This window comes from Ctenocephalides felis, unplaced genomic scaffold (assembly GCF_003426905.1).
Source record: "Ctenocephalides felis isolate EL2017-DRISC unplaced genomic scaffold, ASM342690v1 CF-g0.4_SCAFFOLD_03573, whole genome shotgun sequence".
Taxonomy (NCBI): domain Eukaryota; kingdom Metazoa; phylum Arthropoda; class Insecta; order Siphonaptera; family Pulicidae; genus Ctenocephalides; species Ctenocephalides felis.
In genome coordinates this window covers 9,332,947-9,354,525 of record NW_020539727.1, presented here as the reverse complement: position 1 = coordinate 9,354,525, position 21,579 = coordinate 9,332,947, and the positions used below count along the sequence as shown (strand labels likewise).

At 29.9% G+C, this 21,579-nt stretch overlaps 1 protein-coding gene across 1 annotated transcript; it reads right to left on the bottom strand.

Annotated features, from left to right (window-relative positions):
* Positions 1–766: 766 nt before the first annotated feature.
* LOC113389483 lies at positions 767–20,483 on the bottom strand. The gene is made up of 5 exons (XM_026626510.1): positions 20,367–20,483; positions 17,384–17,703; positions 13,850–14,121; positions 7,920–8,226; positions 767–975 (listed from the first exon to the last, which is right to left on the bottom strand). The coding sequence occupies exons 3-5, from the start codon at positions 14,105–14,107 to the stop codon at positions 767–769; spliced, it is 774 nt and encodes a 257-aa protein (XP_026482295.1). The 5' UTR covers positions 14,108–14,121; positions 17,384–17,703; positions 20,367–20,483.
* Positions 20,484–21,579: the final 1,096 nt, after the last annotated feature.

The following is a 21,579-nucleotide window of genomic DNA, read 5'->3' as shown; positions in this document are numbered from 1 at the left end:
GCTCTACTTTCAAATATTGTTGTTAAACAATGCTCAACTTTACTGGTTTCTGAAACATCGGTGGTGGACCTTTTGAACCCCGGACCTTCATATATTAATATCTATTCTTCGATAAATTCTGGGAAATTATAACTGGGAAAATGTTATTCGACAAAATGTCTCTTTGATCGTCACCAAATTTACGTTTTGAATTTATATAACATAAATAAAAAATAATATAACCTAGAAAATGTTTTATAAATACCAATAGGTATATAATTATACAAATGAGATCTTTCAGAGCATCGTGTTTGAGAAAAATATGATTTGCAGGAAAAGAGTGCTACAACGCCAAAAAGTGCATTTTCATATTAACATTTCAGATAAGTTGATATTTTGAGTTTCTAGTAACACTTGCGGCCCGTTTACTAACGTTTTTGTTTATAAATATAACTACGAACAAAACTGCTTACTACAATTTAATCATAATTAAATAATATTCATCCTATTAAATGTAATTGAACATCATCTGTCAAAAACGTTTGACATTTGACGTATTAGCCACCGTCCATTGTTTTATTTAAACTACGCTTCCACAAAAAATTTCAAAATAAAAATGTAAAGTTTCTACGCGATTTTGAAATAATATCTCACCTTTCCGACAAGCTACTGATTAGCAAGAATTTTTCAAGACTAAGACTGGCCAAATCGGTTTAGCCGTTTTCGAGTTTTACCGAATCATTTGATCGAGAGCTCCATTTTTATATACAAGACAAAAAGATTTAACTCACGCATTATTATTATTTCCTCGGCCTTCGTGTACGACAACCTCATGTTTGGGATTCCTCACGATTATCCTGAAAGTAGCATTTGCCATGCCATCCTGGTGCAACCAGAATTCCAAAGAACAACTGCTCCTGTAAGGTGCTCCAAAATCAGGGCTGACCAGGGCGCGAACTGTTGTGGTTGGTGTCAATTGGAGATGCAGAAATTTACCTTAAAAATAAAAAAGATTGATGTTAAAATAACCAAAACAGGTGATTTTTTAAGCTACTCTATTGTTTTGATGTACACAAGTTAAATAATAGAAGACGATTGCTTAAAGCAATTGTAGGGAATTTGGAGGGACAATGACTGTCTTCTGAATTTTTTGTTGACAATGTCTACTAAATTTTTTGTTGAAAATGTTTTCTGAATGTTTTGTTGACAATGTCTTCTGATTTTTTTGTTGACAATGTCTTCTGAATTTGTTGTTGACAATGTCTTCTAAATTTTTTGTTGACAATGTCTTCTGAATTTTTTGTTGACCTTCTATTCTGAATTTTTTGTTAACAATGTCTTCTGATTTTTTTGTTGACAATGTCTTCTGAATTTTTTGTTGACAATGTCTTCTGAATTTTTTGTTGGCAATGTCTTCTGAATTTTGTGTTGGCAATGTCTTCTGAATTTTTTATTGACAATATCTTCTGAATTTGTTGTTACAAAACTGTAATGGGTTGCTTGACATTGATATTAAGGTAAATTCAATTGATAAGTCAACTAATTTGTGAGCTTTTATTCATATTTATAGCACATGTTGATATCAATTTGATACAAAATCGCTGGACAGTACTCAATCATTTATTGATCACTAAAAGAAAAATGTATATATAATTTCATAATATCAAAAAATAGTTATCCAATAAGAATTTTTTAGAAACAGTTCATTCTTTACAGTAAATTAGAGATAATATTTTATGATTGGAACATCATTGGATTAAGTTAATCCCATAACTAATAACATTTATTTACGTAATAATGAAAGATCATAAAATATACACGTGTTAAATTTGTGTCACAGAATCACATTCAGGAAAAATCTATTTTGTTGATTTTAAATATTGCTGTTTGAAGAAATCGAATGCTAGTGAAATTGTAGTATTATTGGAACCATCATTTCCTTCATTGAAGAAGTCACCTTTACCTTCAACATATTGGTATAAAAGCAAATTAATAATAACCATCATTAATATATTATTTATAAATTTTGATGTATACCTAATATTGATATTACAAAGGACAATTGCAAAAAATCTAATGTGGATGATATTTTTTCTATTTATCTTATTTTTTTTCTAGGTGTTATTAGAAGATAACTTAGTAGTTGACCATTGTCTTTCTGAGAAAATTATTAAATTTACAAATTATTATTCATTTTTCTAATAGTGACATATTGCACAAATGTCCAGAATAACTATTTCTACTTGAAGACGTATTCAGATTTATATTTGGAAGTAAACAGTGCTTGATATCAAGTTGTCAAGATGGGATTAGCTCTTGGAAACTGTAGATGCAAGACCACAGCTCTTACCAAAAAGCCACGGACAAACAATAGCAATATTTTAGTATAATTAATACACACATTAAAATTTAATCCAAAATGGCGGATTAAATTTTGAAAAAAAAAATATAAATGATTTTTTTTTATTATATTATACAGCACTGTCAAGGGATTATAAAAATATTTATTATAGAAGTTTTTAGATATTTATTGCACCCGATAAATAATCTTAAGTAGATACAATTAAGATTATATTTGATAAAACTACTAGTATATAAGACAGAAAATTTTTGATACTGAAACAGTTTGTAGACATTGTGCATTTTAAATGGTTTTAATTAATAATTGTGCATAAATTCTAAATATGAAAGGTAAGATATTTTTGATAATATTTTCATTAGTAAAATTTATCGCAAATTGTAGTAAATTACTCATTATATTTAGATAAAAAATGTCTTCATAATTATATTATTTTTTTAAAACGATTCAATAATTGCTGATTTGTTCTCCTTAGAATTTACTCATAACAATATTAATCAACAATTATTTTATTACATCCTTTTTATAAAGTACATGAAGTTTATCATTTTATTGCATAATTCAGATTTTTATCCATCATATGCTCCAAATTTTTGGATTCAATACATGTCTCCAATTTAAAACTAGAAGGTTCGTAACTTAACTTTGTCTTAAATTTTCACCTAGTTTTTGTGTTTTGAGTGAATGATCATGTCTTCGGTGCGTTTCAAATTAATATTCAGTTTGAATTTTGAAGTGTTATAAAACAATCAAAAATATTACTTAAATTGCTTAAATTCCGTACAAATGCAACGGAAGTGCGTTACGGCAGGTAAGATAAGATAAGAGTCGAGTGCCAGTGATTCGTCATTCGCTCTCGATGATATCATTTCTATACGGGTCGATTGTGATTAGTCGTCGCGTATGTGAATAGATATCTTTCGTTGATTTTTAGAAGTCTATATTCATTTTTTTAAATTTATTTTTTAGGAACACTTGGACTATTCGTCTTGCTCTTCGGCATCGTCTATTGTACAAATCCAGTATATCGTCTAAGTTGTCCTTTATTCAATGAAGAAATAGAACTATCCAGATATGGTGATGATGATGATTGTGCAAGATATTTTACTTGCCATTCAGGAACTATATTCCACATGCAGTGCCCCACGAATAAATTCTGGTCGCAAAGGCACTCTTATTGTGTCGATTTAGAAGAGTCAGATTGTTCAACTGGAGGAACTACTACGGAAAAGCCGACAGAAAAACCTACCTGGCCAACGGCTTGGCCGACGGAAAAACCAACAGAGAGGCCGACAGAAAACCCAACAGATAGGCCGACAGATAGACCAACAGATAGACCAACAGATAGGCCAACAGATAGACCAACAGATAGGCCAACATATAACCCAAGGCCGACAGATAGACCAACAGATAGGCCGACAGATAGGCCAACAGATAGACCAACAGATAGGCCAACATATAACCCAAGGCCGACAGATAGACCAACAGATAGGCCGACAGATAGGCCAACAGATAGACCAACAGATAGGCCAACATATAACCCAAGGCCGACAGATAGACCAACAGATAGGCCGACAGATAGGCCAACAGATAGACCAACAGATAGGCCAACATATAACCCAAGGCCGACAGATAGACCAACAGATAGGCCGACAGATAGGCCAACAGATAGACCAACAGATAGGCCAACATATAACCCAAGGCCGACAGATAGACCGACAGATAGGCCAACAGATAGACCAACAGATAGGCCAACATATAACCCAAGGCCGACAGATAGACCAACAGATAGGCCGACAGATAGGCCAACAGATAGACCAACAGATAGGCCAACATATAACCCAAGGCCGACAGATAGACCAACAGATAGGCCGACAGATAGGCCAACAGATAGACCAACAGATAGGCCAACATATAACCCAAGGCCGACAGATAGACCAACAGATAGGCCGACAGATAGGCCAACAGATAGACCAACAGATAGGCCAACATATAACCCAAGGCCGACAGATAGACCAACAGATAGGCCGACAGATAGGCCAACAGATAGACCAACAGATAGGCCAACATATAACCCAAGGCCGACAGATAGACCAACAGATAGGCCGACAGATAGGCCAACAGATAGACCAACAGATAGGCCAACATATAACCCAAGGCCGACAGATAGACCAACAGATAGGCCGACAGATAGGCCAACAGATAGACCAACAGATAGGCCAACATATAACCCAAGGCCGACAGATAGACCAACAGATAGGCCGACAGATAGGCCAACAGATAGACCAACAGATAGGCCAACATATAACCCAAGGCCGACAGATAGACCAACAGATAGGCCGACAGATAGGCCAACAGATAGACCAACAGATAGGCCAACATATAACCCAAGGCCGACAGATAGACCAACAGATAGGCCGACAGATAGGCCAACAGATAGACCAACAGATAGGCCAACATATAACCCAAGGCCGACAGATAGACCAACAGATAGGCCGACAGATAGGCCAACAGATAGACCAACAGATAGGCCAACATATAACCCAAGGCCGACAGATAGACCAACAGATAGGCCGACAGATAGGCCAACAGATAGGCCGACAGAAAAACCAGCATAGAGACCGACTGAAATGTCAACAGAGAGCGCCATACTGGTTAACATATGACTATAATTAAACTATGAATCCAATAGATAAGACCAACAGATAGAGTAATATATATATAAGAGCCAACAGTTCTATTGATACCCATAAGGCTTGAAACAAATAATTTGTAAAAGTTAAAAATAATAAAACACGTTAAAGTAAAATTTCTTGATTTTTGTTTGAATTTTACACTTAAGAATATAATACATGACACAAGTGAATTTGAGATAGCAAAAATTATTGTCGTCTATTAAATTGTAATACCTTCAAAAAAAAAAGAGAAGATGATACTATTCGGTAAAATTTCTGGTATAAATTAGAAGCAATAATTATTAAGGGCATAAAATAACGATTTTATTAATCAGAATACAACAAAAATGTAAGTTCTTTATATTTTGTAGATAAAAACCGTGAAAGTGATTGTATTAGATAAAAATGACGTTCATTTTACATTAGCAATATAATATTTTTATTTGATTATTTTGACGGCAATATTTTTATTCATATTATCTTGATATAAACTGGTGGGAAGTGGCATTTAGCCTTAAGGCAAGTTGTATGAACTTCCCGAAATATGTAAGAATTCACTTAGTCAATCGCAATTGAAAATTATTCTTTGGATTCTCCAAATTATTTCTCCATTTTCTCTGAGGTATGCCAAAATGTTCAGAAACCTTCAAAACTTCGAAAAATGCAAACATTTTCATTTTCGATTTTTGGACGACTACAATAACTTACCCTACGGTAAGTTAATAAAGTTTAAATAAAATAAACAATCTTTAGTAAACAGTGAAACATGGAAAATTGTACGAAGAATTCTTTACAGTTCTATATTGGATGGTTTCACTGAAACGAATAATTAAAACCAAAATGATTATTTGATCTTAATTTTTAGCATTTAGAACGGATTTACTTTCATAAAATATTGTCAAATTTCAAGAGACAAACTAGTCGAAAAATTACGAAATAAAATTTCTGATATAAATGGTGTTATGGTTTTTAATGAAAATAATTTTATTGACTTTCATTAATATAGTTTTTAATTCAGTAGAAACTACACTAACATATTGCTGAAGGAAAAAGGCAAATAATTAGAAAAACCATTTCGTCATAGAGAAAGGACATAATGAGGCACTGGTTTTTAACAAGATATTACAAAAATAAACCCTTGATCCTCGTTGGACATATCATATATCGTAACCAATCTACCAACCTTTGCCCGCCTAAGAATCAAAAATAGAACTTTTCAATAAATGCAAGTCTCTCATTTTTATCAGAAGATTCTTTTACCTGTTTTAGATCCAGGAAAGTTCAAAACTAATCATCTTTTTTCTTGTCTTCTAACAAACTATCCTGTAGTGCCATGTACATTTTGAACATTGTAGAAATATGTCATTTTCCTCAAAAGTTTGCAAAAATAAATATAAAATCAAAATGCCATCAAACACTTAGTAACTGGCATTAGTAAATTGCCAAAATAGCTAATAACAATATAAAAGTCCCCAAGCAACTTTGACAAAACCACTCTAAAAATAAACTTTTACCCTAAGAATAATCCACATCGAAATACATCCACTAGCTTTTAAAATTTTGAAATCGGTTCAGGCGTTTTTGAGTAAACGTTGATGAAAGGTCTAATTTTGACAAATGTCAAAAAACTATACAAATGTTTGCAAACTTTGACGAATTTTTAAAATTAAACGACTTGTCATAGGGCCGTAATATTTTAGTATAACCTATAAGACTATGGTAATTGAAATTATTTAACATTTTACAAGAAAACGGCCCGGCCGATCTTTACCAAAAACTAATCAGCACGATTCCCAACCAATATCTTTCGAACGGTTTTTGAATTTTCATAATCGATCCAGAATTGCGGGCTAAAACGTTGACGAAAAATATTTCACTTTTCTGCTATTTACAAAGAACCGGCTTGGCCGATCGCCACGCAAAACTGACAAACAATAGTCCTCATCGAAATACATCGAATGGCTTTTAAATTTTTGAAATCGGTCCAGCCGTTTTTAAGAAAACGTCAATTCATGGCAAAAAATCTGTTCACATACATACACACACATCCTTTCTCCAAATTTAGTCTCATTCGATCCAGAATGGCTTGAAACGTCGAGAAAACATAAAATTAGCCAATCGTTTTTTTTTTATGAAAACATAAACTTCTCCTTCGGGAAGTTAATTATTAATGCTTAGATATAGAATTTTTCAGAGTGAATGGAAATCCTATAAATAAAAGATTGATTCTAAATATTTAACACAAATGAAATAAATCAAAACCATTTATTATACAAAACTATATATCAGCAAATATATTATATTTTGAATTACTATTTGATAATTTTTGGTGAAATCAGAAAAAATAATTGTATAATACATAAGAAAACTACTAACTAAGACAATTTTAAGTATTTATGAAACAGTTCTTAAATTTTTAAAATCAATATAATATTGGTATTAAAAACTGATGACTAAAACGTGGACAAACGTTATATTTATTTTGCTAATTATAAGAATAATTAAGAAACGTTTTGACCAATGTACAAAACGATTCAGAATGATATGAATCGTCGAGAAAACATGAAATAAGTAAGGCAAAATATAATTGTTTCTTTCTGGAAGTTAATAAGAGAAAAAATGGTTATTATATGGATTCCTTAAAATCATATAGAAATATAAACATTTAAAATGGAGTGAAAAAAATCTGTTCACACACACACACACACACACATACTTTTTCCAAATGTTGGTCTCATTCGATTCAGAATGGCTTGAAACATCGAGAAAACATTAAATTAGCGAATCGAATAGCGAAACATAAACTTCTCCTTCGGGAAGTTTATAACAATAAATAGGTAGAATGAATTTTGTGTTTCATTCTGACATAAGTAAGGATAAAGTACAAAATCTATCTCCCTACTCACCATCCCTATCCCCGCTGGCATCAGTCACAGGAAAGCTCATATGTCCATGGGACCTGTTCATGGTCGCCAATTCCGCCCCATCGGTGACCCTGAAACCATCGGCAACGGCGGTGTCCCACCTCCAAGCGCAGGAGGTCTCGAAATCGCAGGCCTGGCCCTGTCTGGTGGCCATCGTCGCACCGCCATTGGGCAGGGTGAGCTTCTCACCACCGCCGATGATCGCGAATTTATCGTTTGGGACGCGCCTCAGGGGCTGCTCCTCGGCGTAGAGGCTGCTGGCGTGCTGGCGGTCGTTTAGCATATCATACTGGGGGAGGAAAAGATAGTTATTAGTAGAAAAAAGAGTGCGCGTAAGGTTCACACGCGATTGAAGTAAAACTTATTTGCTACTGTACAAGGTGGCATTTAAGTGAAAATATATACATCATATAACAATTTTGAATAATGGATATTAGTAATATGGTAACACTCGTGATGCACATATTTATTAGTGTCGACCATTATACACATTTATATAATGATAAATTATAAATTATATATTTATAATAGCATTAAAAATATGCATAATATTTAAAAACGATAATGTAATTAAAGTCATACTTCAAATATAACATGATCGGTTTGTCATTGTAATTAGCATTTAGAAATAAATCTTCATTAGAGAAATGAAGTAATTGCTGATTAATAAATTCTATAATATTCGTTCACACAGTGTATTATGTTAAACAATGCCTAAACAAATATTGTTTTCGTAATTTCACTCATCATGTGATAATTGTGTTTAAAGAACTTCATGTAATTAAAATTAACATACATTCGTTAACTGCTTGTATTTTTTTACTTTTTCGCTGGCGATATAATCTCATTCTTTGAACAGCTGTAATATATGTCTTGCCTAAAAAATATTTTCCGTTTTTAATAACTTCAATGATTTATAGAAACTACGAAAAATATAGAAATAATTCCTAATCAATAAACTTACTAATAATTAATCTTATAAATTCTTCTGATCCAGGCATTTTTCAATAAATCGCGGTTTGTACTAAGATGTAACTTTAAAATGTTTATTTATCTACGTCGATATCTTTGTTGATATGGCAACGCATACAACATTGATGCCGGTCTCCGTTCACATGCACGACGACTAATCACATTCAAAGGATTTCATCGAAAGCGATTGACGTACAGTTCTGCCGTAACTGACTTCCGTTGCATTTGTACGGATTTACACCCTAGTCGCGCCTAAAGAAGTTTTACTTCAAAAAGTGGATAAAAGTCATTATTAGATTAGTAGAGTTAACTACTTTTGGCAAGTGCGACTGATAGCAAGAAACTTGGTTATGAGTCAAATGAATACACACTTAATGTGAATATCGAGAATGTGGTTGGTAGAAGTATTAGGGTCGAATCCTGGTACTGTGTATAAGAATGATTAATCAAGTTGTAAGTAGCATTTTGCCTTAAGGCAAGTTGCATGGACGTCTCAATACGTATACATAATCAACTTAATAATTAAGAATTGAGATTTGGCTAAAAATGGTAAAGGTAAAATGTTTATTACGAAAATAAAACTTTTGCTTTTTATACATCTTATTTTGTTCCATAATGTGTAACAATTATTGCAATTGATAAATTGTATAAAAAGTTATTTGATTAATATTGAAAAATTACACCTGGGGTTAGTTGAAACAAAACCTTGGGGCTAGTTGTACCATTATGCATTAATATATTAATTGTAGTTTACGTTTATGATTAAAAAAATATTGTAGGAGACATTATATACGTTATTTGTATTAATTATAGTTTAAGTTAATGCAAACAAAAATTTACTTAGAAACAGGTCAATTTTTTCTCCAAATCGTTGGAGACCAAAATTGGAAATGCACTTACACCTAATTTACACCTGATATACAATATTTTTTTATTAAAGATATACTACACCACTGAGTTTTCATTATATTAATTTAACCTATTTATTTCATTTATCAGAGAATCCAAAATATTTCGTCGTATATTGTCTTATAAGTCATTATTAGCACTAATGAGCAAAAGACGAACTGCCCTTCAATAGTTGGATATATATGTATATATATATATATTTATATATATATATATATATATATATATATATATATATATATATATATATACAAGAATACCCATCGTTTGCTTTCATAAATCATATTTTAAAAATAGACATCTATCTGTCTCGATACCGAGAAAAATAACAGACCTCGTAACTGTTGTCAATGACTGAAATTACTAATTATAGTAATTAAATTAACTGAACAGTAAATAACGTATTATGTGTCTTAATTAGTTACTTGGAGACTTTTTCTCTAGCTATGAATGGTGATGAAATATTTTGTTATATAGTATAATATTTGAAGACTATTTTCAGGGTTTGAAACCTCAAATTACCCAATATATGTGTAACAACCAAATTTGTTTCAAATGAATAGAAACAAAGTTAATAACAATAAGTAATAAATAACAACAAAAGTTCTATCATCTGTGAAATGATACAACTTTGCCTCCTAATTGTTAGATTTAAATTTTTGGCAAAATGATTTGGCAATTTTTTCCATTAAATTTGACAAAAGTGATTAATAATTTGATCTGATTACTCAAGTCATGTTTTTTCACATTTATAATTTAATTTTAATGAATAATATGTAATTTGAAAGAAAATTTACTAAAAGACAATTTAATTTTTGAAATTGAGTAAAATAAATGATATAACTTTATAAAATAGAGTATTAGAATCATAATGTGTTTTGTAAAAATTTTGGGGATTTCAGATATTACAAAATTTATATTAGCCAAGAAGGTGGATATATATATATATATATATATATATATATATATACTTCTCAGGTCAAATAAACAGTTTGATATACCTAAAAAACATGTGGTAAAAATTTAATATAAAATTCATTCAAAAATAGATTGTATTTACAATAACATTTCAAACATATGAAAAGATTTAAAAGCTTATTTTGCAATGAATTTTCGGTGAACTGCTTCTGTTTTAAAACAACGAAAAAAATATATATGAATGCATTGGTTCAAATTAAACAGTTTATATATACACATGAATAAAGAAATTTTTTATTTAGTCAATTGAAAATAATTCGCAGAAAATAAATATATAAACCGATGTTTAGTTCAATTGAAAATTTAATATATCGAATGCCATACAAGAAACAAATTCAAGCATAGAAAAAAATTAAAGGCATGTATAAACAAATGTTTGGTAGTAAAATATCAATGATTTTTAAATATTAATTTTCATACTAATCTTCATAAAAAATATAAAACTGCTGAAAAATATGAAATATTAAAAAGGGGTACAAAAGTAGGCAGTATGATGTGTTTGACCAACTAATAACCTAATAGTTGAGAAAATTGCATCAGGAATTAATTTTAAGTAAAAACAAGATTCCCTGATAAACAAGAAATGCAGTTTATAAAAAATAGTATATAGTTTTATGTTAGGCTCTAAAATATTCAATATAAATTAATTAAAAATCTATTTAAGGTACAAAAATCTTTCTAATCTTGATCTATTATTATTTACATTTTAAATTTTTTCTAATCTTTGTTGTCAAGTATTTACACCTTATTATTGTCACCTAAATTTTATATAAATCTACTATAATTAATATATATTTTAAAAAAATTCTGAACCAGTTTCAAGAATATCGATTGATTAATGTTTGGCACAAATCGTATATCGACCGAGTCGTTTCTTTGTAATGATTTGTTGATTTTTTTATATATTTTGATAAAACTTTGGTGTTAGAGGTCATCATCAATATTATATTATGGGACTCCTAAAAGTAGTTGAATTATAAAAAATTATCAAAATTTGGAATGGAAATGAAATGGAAGCTTGTGTTTGTGCACTATATTTAACATAATTTCAACATTTGAAAGATATTAATTGGAAATTGGAAATTGCATTAAATAGTTAAACAGCTGAATTTTTTTGTCTAAGCTTCTCAATTTTAACTATATGACTCTGGTTGATTAAATTATTGACATACACGTATCGGGAAGTTAATACAAAATGCCCAGTAATTTTAAAGTAAATTTCCAAAAAAGTTGTATACTTCTCTAACTCCGGTCTCCCCTAATTCAACTTAATAAATGCACACTTATTCAATCTATTAATATATATCTCGGACGGCCACTCGGAGATTATTTTGTTTGTAAAAGGAATACTTTGTACTTCATGAGAAACATCTGTTCCATGTCAAATATGATCTTTGACTATTTTTGAAACCAAAACCACATTTAACACTCGTGCCAGATATGTATAAGTATCAGAAGTCATAAAAATTATTATTGAAATAAACACTTATTGAATAAACACATTAAAATTATCGTTTATGAATTATGTGTAATATAAAAATTGTTTTCTATTCGAGTAATTATTAACTTCCCGTAGGGTGTAATGCGCCAAATATCGAAATTGAAAATTTTTACATTTCTCGACATTTTGAAGGTTTCTGAACTTCAGAAAAAATGGATTTGTGCGTGTATGTATGTATGGATACAAATTTCCAGTCACGTTTTCGGGCGCACGGATCAACCGATTTGAATGGTTCAAAAAACATTCGTTTCCTATTGATAGGCAGAAGAGCTGGTTAGTTTTTCGCAAAGGCAGGTCCAGCTGTTTCGGAGATACGGAGCAAAGAGTGCAGAAAATAGAAATTGAGTTTTTGAGAGAACGGAGTATCCGATTTGAATGATCTAAAAAACATTCAATTAGTAATGATTGGGAGAAGAGGTGATTAGTTTTTGGCAAAGACAGGTCCCGCCATTTCGAAGATACAGGGCTAAATATACAAAAAATGGCAGTTTTCAAGAGAACTAAGCGTCCAATTTAAATGATTCAAAGAACTTTCTGCTTGTCTTAACAAAATAATTGGTTTTGAAAAAAAAATGTTTGTTTCAACTTTTTTTTAGTTTTTTTTTTGTATATCGAAAATAATTCAGATTTTATTTTTAATTCTGACTAAAATTCTAATATACTTTAAACAAATAATTTTAACTTTGCAATTCAGTTTATATAATTCTTATAAATATTAGGCAATGTTACAATATTAATAATAATCTATTTGAAAACATTCAGTATTTCTCGAACATTTCGTTACGGTACGGGAAGTTCCAGCAATTTGCCTTAAGGCACGATGCCATAAACCCTACTAGTTTTTATTATTAATAGTTAATAAAGAAATTAACGTTATAGAAATATAAGTCTATATAATATATATATATATATATATATATATATATATATATATATAAAAGTATATTAATAAAAAGTACCAAGAAAATTGCAAAACTATTAATTTATCCAATATTTTTAGGACATTAATTTGTCAAAGAAAGTGGAAAATGTCGCAAAGAAAATCAATGTATAAAAAAATTTGTCAAGATTCCTGATAATCACTATTTTTTATGTCACATATATATGACTGACATTAAAGGATTCCCTTTTTTCACCTTATACCAAGTCACATATGTCCGACATGGCTCGTGTAGAACTTCTTATCGTCAGACACATATGACTGTCATGGCATTCAACGTGTCAACTTATTTAGTTTCACCAACATTTCATCTACTAATTTTATTCCCATTACTCACATGTTATTCGAGAAGAAACAAAAGGAATGGGTAGAAGAAGAATGCAGACGATTAACGACTTACGCGAGAAGAGAAAATACAGGGAATTGAAAGCCGAAGCACATGATCAAGAAGCATGGAAACAGAAGTTTGGAAAGAAAAATACATGAAATAAAAAAATGGGGATAGGAAATAGTGGTAATGGGATGAAGGGCAAGGAAATCATTTGTTGTGGTGGCTCTAACACCATGGACCTGCTTTCGGGCAGACTACCATTTATTATTACTATTACTCACATGTTGTTCCTTCCTCCCACTATAAGCAATCTGCTTCAGCTCCGTCAAACTGGAAGATTTCCTAGGACGATCCTGCATAGGACCATCGTGATTCCTCCTCCTTAAGACGTTATATAACGATGTTGAGTTACCAGGTTGATGGACGTATTGGCTGTAGCAGAATTCGAAGTAGAGCAGAAATATTACTGCTCTCATCAGAAGTAGAGGTCTTGTGTTTCTGTCCAAAACCATCATTAGAGTTGTGGTGGTGTTTGACATCTTGGTAGTAAGACCTAGAGGGTAGATAATAGTATTAGTATGAATTTCTTGACTTGGTTAGGATAACTTTACATCTTGGTATTAAAAAAAAGAGTGCGCGTAATGTTCGCACGCGATTGAAGTAAAACTTATTTGCTATTGTACAAGATGGAACTTAAGTAAAAATAAATACATAATATAACAATTTTGATGAATGTTTATTAGTAATATGGTAACACTCGTGATGCACACATTTATTAGTGTCGTGTTAATATTAGTGTAGTGTTAATTATACACATTTATATAATGATAAATTATATGTTTATAATAGCATTTAAAATACGTATAATATTTAAAAACAATAATGTAATTAAAGTCATACTTCAAATATAACATGATCGGTTTGTCATTGTAATTAGCATTTAGGACTTGAACCTTTATTAGAGAAATAGAGTAACTGCTGATTGATAAATGCTATGATATTCGTTTACACAGTGGATTATGTTGAACTAAACAAATATTGTTTTCGAAACTTCACTCATCAACTGTGTTTGAAGAACTTCATGTAACTAAAATTAACATACATTGATTGACTGCTTGTATATAGAAATAATTTCTAATCAATAAACTTACGTTTATTACACGGCACAAATGATTAATTTGTTTAATTATTCTCAAGAAACAGGGTAAAATATTTTTCTGATTCAGGCATTTTTCATTAAATCAAGATTTGTACTACGATACAACGTTAAAATGTTTATTTATCTATTCGGATTTCCTTGTTGATATCGGTACGCATCAACGTTGATGCCGGTACGCATACAACAACAGATCTCTCTTCATATACACGACGACTAATCACAATCGACCCGTATAGAAATGATATCATCGAGAGCAAATGACGAATCATTGGCACTCGACCTTGCCGTAACGGACTTCCGTTGCATTTGTACGGATTTACACCCTAGTCGCGCCTAAATTAGTTCTACTTCAAAAATAATGTTATTAATATCAATTTTTATCGATTCGGTGAAATCATCACATAAATGTAGATGTCACTGACAATGTTATTAGTAGTAGTAATAGCAATGGCTCTAGTAGTGTATATTAAATTGATTTTATTCACAAAGTAAAAATTGTTATAAAGAACTGGAAATTTGATAATCTTTTTGGTATAACTTAATATAAGCTTAATGTCTAATAAAATATTTCTGGTAAAATTTAAAAGACACACCAAAAAAATGCTGGATGTAGATTTGATTTTATATAAGAACTACTACTTTTTATAAAAAAAATAGAGAGTTATTGTGCGACAATTTTAAAATAGTAAATTAAAAAAAATTTTTTTTAATGTAATACATTTGGTAAAACTTGGAACAAAGAGCAACAGAGTAGTCTATGACTTTAGCTCTACTAAATGTAAATGAAAATGATGTAGTAGTTTGATTTAAAGTAAAAATTGCAACTGTCTGGATGAAAAATTGGAAATTTGGGATAGTGAAATTATTTGGTTATGATTTCTGGTAAAACTTGGAATGAAGAGCAACAGCTTAGTAAAGAAATCTGACAAAAAATAATATTGATATGAATATAAAGTTCTTTATATTTGGTATATTAAATAGTAAGTATGTGAAAATTACAACTTACGAGTATTTTGAAAATCGGAGATTTGAGAATATTATTTGCTAACAACATAATATAATATTTTTATTTGGTAGTAAACTGTTTTTTATTAGTTGCTAACATAATATAATATTTTTATTTGGTAGTGAAATATTTTTTATTTTGCCGGTGAAATCATGAAATATAATTTGGTAAGAATGATGTATTTAATTAGATACATTTGATGTAAAATTTACATTTTTTCTAGATGAAAATTAGAAATTTGAGAAATACATATAATTCTGCAAGATAATATTGGAAGAAAAGCGTTATTTGGTGAGAAAATGTTTAGGACAAAGTTAGTACCTACAAACGGCTATTTTATCAGAATAGAACATGTTATAACTTACTATATAAAAATTATATCTACTTCTATAATCTTAGAGTTTTATATAATTACTATTATTTTATTATTATAAAATTGAAATAGTGAATTTACAAGGAGGTTTTTCAAGAAAAGTTTTGTATGAATATGTAGAATCAAAATAGTGGCCGTATAATTTTCTATAAGAATAATTTTCTATAAGAATTTAAACATACTTTTGAACATAAAAATTGAGAATATTATTAGTGAATATTATATTTTTATTATAAAATGAGTAGGTAGGTTAAGAAAATATGTTTGCAAAACTTAGTATGAATATGTGTAACTTTGTGTAAGAATAGTGGCCGGTAAAATTTATTTAGTTATTTAAAAAAATTATGATAAAACTTCGTATAAAGCAGAACAAATTAGTGAAATCACAATAGTAAATTTTATCAGTATTATAAACATTTTAAGTAATTAGTAAAATCCGCATAGTGGAAAAATAAAATCAAACTGAAAAAAATTGCTACATCAATCCTTTTCGTATAAATATTACGATTGTATTTAAAAACTCAGAATTATGTTTAGTTAGGAAATGTTTCTGGTAACATGAAATTGAAAACATAATAACTTCGATCGGTTTTATCTAAAAATTTCAACTTATAAAAATTCAGATATTGAATGTTAAAATTGATTAAACAATATACAGTACACCCCTTTGTCCCCAATTTACAAAAAAAAAAAAAAAAAAATAGGCTTAAATATAATTAATATTAACGATCCTCAAATTACATAGGAAATGAAAAAAATCAAAAGTTAATATTTGTGTAACAAGGGCATAATTTTTTTTAGAAATGACTGTAAAATAGATTAAAAAGTTTGGAAAACAATTCTTAAATTAGAATGAATTTTCATTAGTATTCGTTTTAGTTAGTATTAGTATAATTATTGAAAACAGAAATGTATTTTTTCTATGAGTTTCTAGTAATCAGTAGTAAACAAAGTTTAAAATATATATAATTTTGAGTTGAAATAACAAAAACTGATTTAAAAAAATGATAGGCAAAATTTAGCATTTTCATTTCTGAAGACAGAAAATAAATGCAAGGTTTAAAATATGTGTATAGAGCTCTAAATTTGTTTGAAAATAATGAAGTGAGCTATGAACTAATTGAAAATTTGGAAAACAATACTACACACCATAAACTCTGATTAATGAAATTAGAATTTTTTCTGCTAAATAAAAAATATGTTAACAATAATATATTTATGATATTATTATTATTCTTAATCTATAATAATAAATATCATTTATAAATAATTTTTACCTTGCGTCTACGCTTTTCCTTGACACCTGGCCGTGGTAGAAAATCTTCTGGTATGGAAACCGTTTAATGTCCCTCGCATTTTGGCCTTTTGACTCTTGCAATCACTCATTTTCCAACAAAAAAAATTCCTATTGTACTTGTTCAAAATATCACATAAACACTAACTGAGTTTATCGAATTTCACACAATATCACATTTATTACAACAAAGTTTGAGTCCATAGTTGGTATTTATTTGAGCATTAAAAAATTTATGTAGAAATGTTTTTGGTATTAAAAAGTTGGGCTTTCAATTCACATTTTGGTGATGAAAATTTGAGACTAGAAATTTGAAATAATAAGTATATATATATATATATATATATATTTAGTTATTTATAATTATCTACTATAAATCACATCACTTATCCTTTCCTACGTTTGCAAATTCTAATAATAGTGATTTCTGTGCACCGTGTCGTTATTTATAGTGAAAGTGTACTGTCATAATGTTTATGAAGTCAACATCAGTTTTGGACCAACATCAGGAAATTTGTCTTTTAACACTTTCAGGAAATTAGAAAAAAGCATGAAAATATAGTGGAAAATTATTTTTACCGACAACAATGAATTGGTAAACAAATATGGCATGGTTGATGATTATACAAATATTTCTGAAGAAACATTTTTCGCCATTAGTGGACATTGCATTTGAATTTCTATAGGTCATTTCCAGAAACTTTTCGGAAATAACTATAGTTTCCAAATAAGTTTGAGCCAGCGAAATCTTCAAGAAAATTATTTCTTCATATAGGTAAATATTAACTTTGAAGAAATTCAGGTCTACCCTACTGCGAATTTGATAAAAAGTGCATTGTTGATTAATAATAAAGATTATTTTTGAAAAAAAAAATTACAAATGACTCATAGATCCAGAAATGACATTTGCCTCAATGGTCAGGAAAAATTTGACCCACCCTAATGGTGAATAATAACCGCATCATACTTTTGTTTTTTTTTGGTAGATTTAGTGTGCAAAATATGTTTCAAGAAATAATTAACAGCTACATGAATAATTTAAAGAAATATGTTTTTTGTACATTCTCAAATTGTTGTCAATCTTGTAAATTAATATGATGGGGTGTATTTTGAAAAACAGAACAAATTTAGAAAACAGATTTCAAATAAATTATTACTGGTTACAAAGATGATTTTTTCTATAACGTGATTTGATTGAAGAATATTTCTCAAATCAACTACATAATCATAATTACTACTAAAATTTAATTGAACATTGTAATTGAATCATGTGAAATAAAGGTAGGTATGTGTGGCATTTTGCCTCAAGGTAAGTTCTCATTATTTGTGCAATAATTGACCTAATCAACCAAAATTGATATTTCTCGAGGACATTTAAATAATCTGTAATTGTATTAACTAACATATTTTTTGAAAAAACTTAAAGAGTTATTTGTGAAATATTTAGCAAAATACTGACACGATTATGTATATCGTGTACGTAGTTCTTGATATTATTTAATAATTTAAATTAACGGTAACATTTTTTGAACAATTAGAGAAGTTTTGTAGACTTATCCTTAGGTATCACAGATATAGAAAGTCTATTTAGATAATTATGAATTAATTTCAGTAAACAATACACAAATGTATGAACTTGATGAGAGCAAGATTTATGCAAAAACTTGTACAAAAAAGCACTTTTTGTTAATTCCAAAGAAACGGCTTGGCGTTTTTGAATTTGTAAAATTGGTTAAGCCATTTTGGACAAAACGTCAAGGAAATTCAAATTTATGCTCAACACATCACAAAAGCGACTTTTCACACAATTTCGGAGCATCATATTGTTCAAAACTTTGATGACTTTTTAAAATTAAACCACTTGTCTTAGAGCGTAAAGATTTCAGTATGTTCTATAGGATCATGGTCTCTATAAACAACTTCATCAAAACTGTGCAAAATTTTTTTACTAATAAATGGTTCAGACCAAAAACTAATTCCAACGCGATTACCAAAATCTGCTCACACACACACACTACAGGCTTTTTTCAAATTTGGTCTCAATCATTTCGGAATGACTTGAAACGTCAAGAAAACACAAAATTAGCAAATCGAAGTTTCTGGCAAAAACATAAACGTCTCTATCGTAAAATTTAAAAGATTAAAGCGACTTTGCACACAAAACCATATTGTTTTAAACTGTCATGAATTTTTGAAATTAAAACACTTGTCTTATTATTGTATTAGGGAGTTACAATTTCAGTATGTTCTATAAGACCAAGGTCTCTATAAACAAATACATCAAAATCATCCAAAAAATTCTTTTCAATAATTAATTACTAAAAACAGCCCGGCTTTGCCGTAAATGAATCGACACGATTCCCAAAATCTGATCACACAAACACACATACACTACATGTCTTTATCAAATTTAGTCTCAAACGCTTCAGAATCACTTGAAGATATAAAACTAGCAAATCGAAGTTTCTGGCAAAACAGAAACCTTGAAAGAATTTGTTGTCAAACATGCAATTGGTAAATACTAGAAATATTGGTCACCACCAATTACAGAAATAACCAATAAGAAACATTTACAAAATTTTCCACAAGTATAAAATCCAATCCACAAACTCGTGTTGTTGTATTAATTAACTCCTGAACTTTAAATTTAAACAATCAAACCAATCCAATAACAATTATTCAAACTTTTATCACACACTGATAAACACCCATAAAACAACATTTTCAATGCCGATCAATGACGACATTGAAAACACGAACGCACGCACAAACGCTGGAAAATCGGGGAAAACACCTTTTTCTGCACAGAAAACCACCCACTTTATAACAAAATCACTTGTAAATTGATCAAAAATATATTCATCATTGTTGTAAAATATTGTAGAATTGAAAATATACGACGTATGCAACACGTTATAAATGATACCCCCGAATCGAGCGGACGAAAATTTTAATCAATAAAATACCTGGACCGAACGCGTTTTAGCACAACACCTCACTTATTTCCACTAAGTCACAGTAAGGTCGATTCGTCGACATTGGTGTGTTTGATATTGTTGTTGGTTTTTTTGGTTGTTTGTTGGTTGGATAGAAAAATATTGTTTAGTGAAAATCAAGTCACACACAATGCTTCTTGCACTTGTACTTGTGCCTACTACTGGTAGGAGTAGTTATTTGGTCGAGTGCGTGCGCCGGTCTCTCTATCGGGATGTAGCGCTACTAAAAATCTTGCGTGATAGACAACGAAGCAACGACATCCTTCACCAATACGAACAAGTAGATTTCTAGGTGTTGGTTAAGGCAGTGATGGTCATGGAGCGGTTTGCTTCGAATTGATTATGAGTAAGATGTCCGTGCGCACTGGATTGGGCAGCAAAGTTTGCCCGGAACAAGGGATTTTGGTGCCAAGACTGTCCAGAGTTTTTAAAAATGCCGTAACATAATTAACTTACAGTAGAGCAAGTTATAGTAATCTCAAAACATTAGAAAGTGAAATTTTTTGCATATATTTACGTTTCAAAAGTTTCTGAACATTTTGGCATACCTTAGAAAAAATGGATGTATGTATGTGTGAGTGTATGTTTGGATACAATTTTTCGTCCACGATTTCGGGTTTACGATTTAAAATTCAATTCCTATTGATGAGAAGACGTGCTGATTAGTTTTTGGTAAAGACAGGTCCAGCCGTTTCGAAGATACGGAGCAGAAAGTCTCAAAAATGATAATTCAGTTTTTGAAAGATTTGAATGATTTAAAAAACATTTTGCTTGTATTGATGAAATAAAGAATTGGTATAATTTTTCGTAAAGCAGGTCTATTGGTTTCGGAGATACAGAGGAAAAAATAAAAAAAAAATATATTTGACGGTCAAAAGTGATCATTAGACAAATGCACATCTAATTATCAGATATTTTATAATGATTTTAAACATGTGAACTATAAATGAACTTTTAGGGTTCACTTATACGGCTCAAACAAATTTCAAAATTTTCAGATTTTTTTTCAAAACTTTCAAAAATATATTAATGAAAATACATAAATTTTAAATTTACATTTCAGTTTGAAAATGTATATATTTTATATGCGTCATTTTACTCGTAAGAAATATATCCTCAGATGGATTCATTCGGCATCTCTTCTTAATGTAAACATTTTTAAGTGTTTTGAGCGATGAGATCG

What these genes read in the sequence shown, in the direction of transcription:
- LOC113389483 (XM_026626510.1), bottom strand. Translation starts at nt 14,107, where the DNA reads ATGTCAAACACCACCACAACTCTAATGATGGTTTTGGACAGAAACACA. An exon ending in GTGGGAGGAAGGAACAACAT is followed by an intron (nt 8,227 to 13,849) that starts GTGAGTAATAGT and finishes TTCCTCCCCCAG; the next exon opens with TATGATATGCTAAACGACCG. An exon ending in TGCCAGCGGGGATAGGGATG is followed by an intron (nt 976 to 7,919) that starts GTGAGTAGGGAG and finishes TTTATTTTTAAG; the next exon opens with GTAAATTTCTGCATCTCCAA.